At 36.1% G+C, this 9,430-nt stretch overlaps 1 protein-coding gene across 3 annotated transcripts in view; it reads left to right on the plus strand.

The window, feature by feature from the left end:
* Positions 1 to 9,430, plus strand: part of LOC123680182 — a 29,254-nt gene extending 19,824 nt beyond the window's left edge. For all 3 annotated transcript variants that reach the window (XM_045617957.1, XM_045617958.1, XM_045617960.1), the window contains 4 exons: positions 2,205 to 2,681; positions 5,079 to 5,205; positions 8,973 to 9,115; positions 9,175 to 9,430. In XM_045617957.1, the coding sequence (XP_045473913.1) occupies positions 2,205 to 2,681; positions 5,079 to 5,205; positions 8,973 to 9,115; positions 9,175 to 9,405 (978 nt within the window). In that variant the 3' untranslated portion in view covers positions 9,406 to 9,430. The remainder of the gene's footprint in view (positions 1 to 2,204; positions 2,682 to 5,078; positions 5,206 to 8,972; positions 9,116 to 9,174) is intronic.

Below are 9,430 nucleotides of genomic sequence, written 5' to 3' on the forward strand. Positions count from 1 at the left end.
TCAATGACATCACAATCAAACATTGTAACTGCTTGTGCTTGTACTGTGATGACACATCCATCATCGTGAAATCTAAAAATAAAGATGAACTTTCCCATAGAACAGAACTAGCCATAGAAGAGGTGAAAACATGGTTTGCTGCCAATTCGCTCAAGCTGAATGCAGATAAAACTGTGAAGTTGGAATATGGTGGTAAACAGAGCCAAGCTAGTGCCAAATTCTTGGGTGTGGTCCTAGACAATAGATTGAATTCGGCTGCACATATAGACTATATTTGTGATAGACTTGCTAAATCTCTGTATTTGTTGCGTGAGCTGAGGAAATGTGGTACTTATGAGATGTGTAGAACAGCATACTTTGCCAATTTTCAGAGTGTCCTGCTGTATGGAATTCTACTGTGGGGAAATGCCTCAGATGCTGTGAGAATTTTCATATTGCAAAAGAAAGCGATGCGTATCATGCATGAAATGGGTAGTAGAGATTCTTGTAGAACTGTTTTTAAAAAATATGGGATACTCATCTTTCCATCACTTTATATCAGAGAGTGTCTGCTGTATATACAACGTGGTGGCGCCAACTTACGTAAAAATGGGACTTATCACATGATCAACACACGTCATAGAGATGATCTAAGAACTCCTTTGCATAGAAGGAAAAACACTCAGAATTCTGCTGCTTATTACTGGAGTGCTAAGATGTTCAACAAGATACCCAACGATATGAAGAATTTACCAGAGCGAGCATTCAGGAAGGTTATCAATCGGCTCTTGATTGCAAATGAATTTTATTCAGTGGAGGAATTTTTCAGTTTTCAATTTTAATATTGCTGTATTGACGAACCATGTAAAATTGATGGCAATAAATTATTATTATTATTATTTTTTTTCCTATTCCTGGGAAATTATTATTATTATTATTATTTTCATCGACCCCCGCCCACACGCGCAGGACCCCCCCCCGCCGTCGGCCTCCCACTCCTCGCCAAGAGGAACACCCACTCAATCCCAGACATTTAAAATATCAGAAGGGCTGAGCTCGGTCGTGTCCGGTCCTTGTGGTCCCCCTGGTTCTCGTCGAACTTCTGGTCCTCTTACACGCGATCCTTGGACCTGTCCTTCGCTTCCTAGGAATTTTCTCACCGTCCTTGCAGTACCTAAAAGAACAGCTTTTTGCATTATATTACATATATACTCACTAAGTCCTAGTTGCTTGATATTTCTCTTGAGATTTTTGGGTACTATTCCTGTTGTTGAGATGATAATTGGAATAGTTCTCGTTGATATCATTCCCCACTGGCGCTTTATCTGAAATTCGAGGTCCCTATATTTTGAAATTTTTTCGACCTCTTTTTGACGCATGTTGTTGTTATTAGGTATTGCTACGTCGATGAGTATTGCTGCCTTTTGTTGTTTATCAACTAGCAATATATCTGGCCTGTTGTGAGGGACTGTTTTATCAGTCAAAACTGTACGATCCCAGTACAGTTTATAGCGTTCGTTTTCCAGGATGGTTTCCGGTCGGTACTTGTAGTATGGCACTTTTTCAGAATTAATAAGTGTTAATTTAGTTATTATATTATTTTAGTTATTATTATTATTATTATTATTATTATTACCGTCTGTATGCACCTGTCTTGGGCAACCGGCGCTGCTTGTACCAAAAACGAGAATTATCGAATTGCGTCTTCTGTCCCGCCGCGTCATGTCTCCCTGTTTTACCCTACATTTATGAGGGTATAGTAAGATTGTAAATATATCACAATGCGACAACGTAATCAAACCATGTTGGGGACATGTAAAATTGCGTATACTCCCTCTATGTTTATTACCTACTCTATGGTATTTTCTGAAAAAAACTGCCGATTTCAGGCGATCAGAGCCTTCAGTATAGTCGGTTGTTCTTCAACCACGTTTAAAGTCAGCATACCATCTTTCAAGCGTTGTTGTCGATGGAGCAGAGTGTGAAGCTTAGTACCTACCGAGGTACTAATGAGAGAAGAAGTAGTATGGGATGAAAGAGAATTAGAGACAAAAAAAACTCAACAGTTATATTACTATTAGATGTATATTTTCATCATTATTTTATGATTTTTTGGGGCCAGCGGATTATTTTTCCGATTATTTCAAATAGCCTCCAGCTTTATCCAATATTTCAACGGTAGATTCGCATCGGAAACACATAGTACAAAAATCATACGATTTCAGGAGGAAGAAGAAGAGGAGAAATGCGCCTGCGAATGCCCATGCGGTATAGAAATAGAAAAACCAGACTCCTGCTCCTGCGCCTTAGAAGAAGAGGAAAGCGAGGAATCGTGCGTCTGCGCCGAGCTAGAAGAAGGAGAAGAGGAGGAGGATGAATCAATCCAGACACCGGAAGGTTGCACTTGCGGTTACGTGATACCCTCAAGTTCAGGAACCGCGTCGGATCCTTGCGTGTGTGGCTTCAAGAACTGCGGGTGCCAGGTGGACGAGGTCTGCGTCAAAGAATGTTTCTATGGCCCCATGGAGGCTTGGTATTCCGACGACGCGCTGAAAAAGGAGAAGGTAGTAGAGGTGAAGCAGGAAGAGGTGAAAGAAGAAAGCTCGGAGGAGTCTGTCTGTCCCTTCGGAGGACCGGCCAAGAGATTCGTTGTGTTGAGGAGGATACCGAAGAGAAGGAAGGGACAAGTGGAATATCTCGATGTGAGTATTTGCAATTTGCTACTAATTCAATGATTATTCTCAATTTGCTGCAATAGAATCGTTTGTAGATTGTAGATTTGTAGGATCCAGTTATTGTTCCCTGTAAATAATTGAGATGGTCAACAGGATGCTTGGAGACCTATTAGTTTCTTCAAGTGTCGAGGGCATGACAGTTTCAATGAATTTACAGGGAACGAATTGCTTTTGTATATAACTTAGAAACGAAGTGTCAATTCTTCGAGATGTCGAAGACAAGTCGGGTCGATTACTCGATTGTAAATCTTAGGAGATTAACTGGGGTTGGGAAAGATCGAAAACAGGACGGTTGTACCAGGTGTGTCACATCTGTGTATCAGGTTCTAGTCCTTCGAGAATATTCGATTTCCAGGAATCAGCGAAGAGCTCTGTGGGCGGTACGGCAAAACTCTTATTGGACTAGGGGAGGGTACTTTCCCCCGATATGTGGTGCTAAGGGAAGTCGATATTCAGGGGAGGTCAGTAAGTTCCAGCTGGTGGACAGTTCGAGTTTGGTCTAAGTCGAAGAAAGTTAAGTCTAAGACTAGTTAAGAGCAAGTTCAGTCGGTCAACTTAAGATGTACGATGTGAAGACGGTTTGCGGACTAGATTGAGACGAGTCGCGAACGAGTTGAAGACGAGACGGCCGAAACTATAATTAAACACGAAGACGAAACATATCGAAGACGTTTTGTAAGTAAGACGAAATTCAGTACTGTACAAACTGTGTTTGTACTGTAATTGTGGCTTTGTAAATATATGTAAATAATTAAAAAGAGTTTAATTATTGCAAACCCGAACAAAGCCACAGAGAAAAATACGAAAGGCCAGGTAACCGAATAATACCTCTAGACGATCGATTAACCAATACTACAGATTTGAGGGGGATTTCATTGCACCGCAACTTTATGGAATATTGTTCCCTCATCAGAACTATTCTGGCCATCAGTCATCATAGAATACAGCTGGACCTTCAGTTACAGAGTTTCAATAAACTCCATTATCTTGGATGGCATCAAGAAGGCTACTTCTTCACTTCTACAAGTATCTTGTCTGAAGCACTTTTTGAGTCTCCAGGTGATCCGAATTTTCCTCCTCCTCCCACAAAATCGGCAATTGTCCTATTCTCATGAGGTGCTTCCTGAGGCGACAATGCCTTGCCAGGAATCTAGTCAAAAGTTGTGGCATATTCTTGCTGATATCAAGATACTACTAAGATCTGACAGTATCAGCGTTTCGAAGATGTTTTTCTTTCGGTTTTTTTCTTCTCCTGAAACTCTTTCTTGTAGGTATATTTACCCTGGACCACAGAAACGTTATGGGTCAATAAAATCCTTTTCCTGGCAAGTGTGTTGGTCACTTCATTTCCTTGAATTCTAGAGTGACCGGGAACCCAGACTAATCAGACCTTTTAATTCATTCGTTTTTCGTTGAGGTTTCTTCGGTACTCCAATGCCATCTCAGAATTGCGGATATGTGAGGTCAATGCTTTGATCGTAGCTTGACTGTCAGAACGAATTGTCACATGCCATTTCTGATAGTTTCTTACGAGGTTCCTTTTCTCACCTTTTTTCGATTGCAAGCATCTTTAAAAGACACTTGGACAGCGGCCTAACAATAGTGAGCATTTGGTGCCAGCCTCGAATACTCCAGCGCTAGAACCTGTCGTGATTTAAGAACCATCTGTGTACCATTTGTTTGTTTTATTTTTGTGAGAATTGGGATTGTAGACTTCCGTTCCCAATTTTTTTTTTGTACTTAGCATAGTTTATTGTCCTTTGGTCTGTGTCTGCATATCTTCAAGATTCTTATCCGATTCTGATGATATTTGGTATGTATATTCAGTTTGGGAAGTAGGTGGTCCCATACAAAATTACAATTATCTTCTCCTACGAGTCCGATGTTGATGAAAATAAGTCCTACTTTCTTATTATTCTTCGATGATATTCGTTTTATCTTGAGTACCTATTGGGGTGGTACTTAGTTTTCCATATGGTCATTCCTAGTTTCTGGCAACAATGACTTGATCATCCATAAACTGGATGGCATGTTGCAACAAATGCTCTGTAATTTTGCCTTTACTTCTCTTCCAATTATTCTTTTTCCATATTTATATAAGTTAATTCATTTGAAAAGCGGAAGTGGAAAGTTTTAAATTATTTTGGCGCAACAAGATCCTTGTAATCAGTTTTGTGATTACATAGCAGCGAATGGAATAAGTTAAAAAATGGGTGCAAGTACAAGCGATGGTTTCGGATTTCTTGCTTTATTTATAATGTTATGTATTTAAAGTTAAATATCCGTTTCATTCTGATTCATAATATTTGAGCATTTGATATTAAAATATATTGCGTGCTGATTGAACTTTAAATTTGGTTTTAGAAATTGCTGAAAGGATTAGCAGAAGACGGTTATCCATTGGCCAGACTTCCCGATTGTCAAAGATTGCCTCACTTTTGGTTATGGATGCAGTTCAGGATGAAGAAGAAATGGAATTATGATGATGGGTGTAAGTAAAGGATATACAGGCTTCTTAGATTGCACTGATGTATGTAAGATAAAAGTCTCGTAAAATCTAATGAGCTACTAGGAACACATAGAAGGTGTTTTGAAAACTGGACAAAAAGTAAACTGTATTCAAAAGTTCATTAAAACTGCTGTTTGTCGATCACACCAGCAACGTCGTATCTTCACTGATTGTACATCAAAATGATCCAGATTTTCTTAGAAAAATCATCTTCAGTAATGAGGCCCATTTTAACTTCAGAAGCTTCGTTAATAAGCAGAATTGTCGCATTTAGGACACGAAAAAATCGAGAATAATTGTTTAAAAGCTTCTCCATCCTCAATGTATTACTATTTGATGTTTGGTTTGGTATTTGGAGGAGGTGTGATTGGACTTTACCTATTCGAAAATGGGGCTGATGTAACTGATACGGTGAATGGATTGCGCTACCGAGCTATGATCTAATATTCATGTAAAGGATATGATGCTGCAAACGTTGCCGTGATGGCCATTTGGCTGATATCATTTACCATCGTTAATGGCATATCTTCCTCTTTCAATGAAATAAACTTCCATTGATTTCTTATGAAATATAGGTACTCGTTGTTTTTTATCAAAATGAAACCTATTTTTTTGAAACCCTTTACGCTTTTATCTGGTGATGTACAGGAATCACTTCTTTTTCATTCTTCTGATAAATTTTGTGATTGGAGGAGAAAAAGGAAAAGGATAATAGAACGCTCATCATTTCTAAAATTAATAAATATTAGCTAAATATTATGTAGTAATATCATAGTTTTTCGTGGATGAATCCCAAATATAGACACTCACCTGTTAATTTTCTACGTTAATTTCTGGAAGAAAATATTTATCGAACAAGTTTTTCCTTCAATTTTCTTCGTAAAAAATCTTCTGGAATAAAATAAGAATTATATTTTCAATCATACAAACAGAACTGGACAAAACTCACTTGAAATATTCCGTAAATATTTTCTCCGGTGTCTCGAAAACCATAATGGGTGTTCAGAAAATAGGAATCTCACATAAAATCCCAATAACGATCCAATATCATTGCCAAATTGAAGGAACTCGACTACTCCAATTCCTGACTTCAACGAACTTGCGAGAATTCCTCTTCGAAAAGCAAACTACTTTAGAAGCTATTCTTCTTCCAGTTCTCCAGCGAGTTAATGTGTGTTGAAAGTTCCGAGAATTCTCACTATCTTCCTTCACACCCAACAAGTATTCAAATAAAAGTTTTTTAATAAATTTATTGAAATATTCAAAACAGAAGAGAGTCCGGTGTTTGTTATTTTAAGTATGAGAGAGAAATTTAGTATGAGAGACCTAGTTGAGTAGTTGATAATAGATAGAGTTAGTAAAGTATGATCGTTGTTAGGATTAAATTATTCATATAAAGTTCGGAATTTCAGATCATACTTCACTTTCAGATAGTGGCTAAATAATTACAACACATACCGCTATATCTCATATCTATAGAAACGTGGATAAATGTTTATAAAGCTCATTCTGTAAATTCAGCTTTTGATACTTTCATCAACATATTATCCTTTTATATTGATAGGTACGTCTTTTCCTGTACGGAGGATATTATAGATCCTATTATAGAAAATAAAAAACTATCTATACAAATATACTGAAGGAAGCTAAAAAACAGAATATAACTGATTTTCAAAACGCTACCAACAAGTTTAAGTCTGTGTGGAATATAATAAAAAACAATACCTGTTCATCCAAAAATATTAGAAATGAAAAATTAATAAATGATGAAGTCGAAGATGACCCTAAAATTTTGGCGAATCATTTTAATGATTATCTTCCAACTGAAATTTGTAAAAAAATCCGTAATACGCATCAAATTAATATTCGACATCCTAAAAATAAAATTTCTCAATGTTTGTTACACCTGTTACTGAGAATGAAATATTTAAAATCATAAACGGTATGAAGAGTTCATATTCACTAGGCGTTGATAACATTTCATCCAATTTGATAAAATGTGCTGTAGCATGGTAAACACTTGTTTAAACCCACACAATTCATTTATGTTTGCAGGATGGTATTTTTCCTGATATATTGAAAATTGAAATGCTGTATAAAAAGGGTGAACATATCATGACGGAAAACTATAGTCCAATTTCATTACTATTATTTTTAGTTGAGCATAACTTACTCACAAATCGCCAACATGGTTTCAGAAAAAATAAATCAACTCAATCAGCTATCATGAGTTTCATTTCTGAACTTAATGAGAAAATAGAAGACCGGGTGAAATTTTTATGGATTCAAGTAAGGCGTTCGATCTGGTCTCACATGATCTTCTTTTAAATAAAATGAATTCATTGAGCTTGACGGGTCAAATTCATCAATTGATAAGATCATATTTGTCAAATCGTATGCTTCTAGTTGAAGTAGGTAATGTGCGTTCATACTCACTCAAAATTAAATGTGGTGCACCACAAGGATCAATATTGGGTCCATTGCTATTTCTAATATTCGTTAATGACATTCCTGATGCCATTGCTGATTCATCGGATTTAGTAATACATATTTGCGGATGATAACACACTTTCATGTACTGGAATTCATTCACGATGCTTTGATTGTAGCACGTGATGATATGTCGGGAATTTCTGATTGATTCGCAAATGATGAACTTTTTATGAATAATGAAATTTCAAATTCATGAAATTTCGGTAAAAAAGAACTATCGACCATTGCGATAAGTGCCTCTAGGTGAGAATTGATTCTCAATTCATAAAACAAGTGAATTTCACAAAATTTCTAGGTCTTAGTTGACTGTAATTTGAATTGGTAACATCACATCAACAACTTGTTCAAACTTGTCATCTGTTTGTTATGCTTTGTCTAGACTTAGAGCAACATATATTGAAGAAATAGGTATATCCTATAATTTTTTTAGTCATTTTAGATCTAGAATCACATATGCTTTATATTTTTGGGGATCCTCCTCATACATGGATAGAGTTGTCAAACTGCAGATGAAAGCAGTTAGATTCATTTGTGGAGTAAATAGTCGAACATCATGTAGACCGTTATTCGAAAAACTAAAAGTTTTACCTATTGCCTCTGTATATGTTTTTGAAATATGTTAAAGCAAACATTCACACTTTTACATTATAATTGACAATCATATTATTATACTCGGCATATGCATGATTTAACAATACCAAGACACAAATTGACTGGCTATGAGAAATCACCCAGGTACATGGGTATTAAACTTTATAATGCAATACCTGTTGAAATCAAGCAGTTAAAGAATAATCCTTTGTTTAATAAATCAGTTGAGGACTTTTTATTGAAGAGGAGCTTTTATACTCTTGAGGAATATTTTTTGTATTTTTTTTTCTGGTGACAGATGTCCAATGTATTTGATTGTGAATATGTGGTCTAAAGGAAAAATATACATTATTATACTAACTTTTAGTTGCTGAAGATGAACACGATCGTTGAGCGTTTGTAGATTTTGTGGATTTTAGACTAGTCGTTACTACAACTTCATTAATTGTAGTAGTTGAGATACCAAAATGATAGATTCAGAACGACAACAAATCATTGAAATATCAATGAAATCATTTTGGCAGAAAGGTATCAAATACTTTCCAATTTAACAACACACCAATATTAGTTATGAATACCAGAGGAAATAAACAACGATAAGCTTTCTTGTAGTTAATTCAAATTTAAATGTGATGTATGTCTAGGTACAAATATTTCATTTTCAGTGAGAAATTTCCGGACACGTCAAGTATTATGGAATCACATTTCGATATGCAGAAGAACAATACCATATCCGAAACTACCAGTACATTGTGTTTGTGAAGCGACTAATTACACTTGGAGAGAAGCTAAAACTGTGGCCAGAATTGTACGTTATTTGTTTTATGTTATCACTTTATTAAGAATTTATTGTAATATTTTTTTCAGGTGGGCGAAACTAAGCAGAAGTTCTATAATAAACTCAGAAAGAACATGGTCGATTACGCAAGAGAATTTTATGCCACAATGTCAGCTTATCAGTATCCCAATCCGCCATATTTGAATCATTACTTCTACGCATATCAGCCAGCCAAACTTGAGAATGTCATAGGAGAATATGTTTGGGAAGGCCATGAACATAAAAATCCAAAAGATTACAAATCTTGTCTTTGTAAATGAATAAAAATTCAAAAAATGAAATCGA

The sequence above is a fragment of the Harmonia axyridis genome, chromosome 5 (assembly GCF_914767665.1).
Source record: "Harmonia axyridis chromosome 5, icHarAxyr1.1, whole genome shotgun sequence".
Lineage (NCBI taxonomy): Eukaryota > Metazoa > Arthropoda > Insecta > Coleoptera > Coccinellidae > Harmonia > Harmonia axyridis.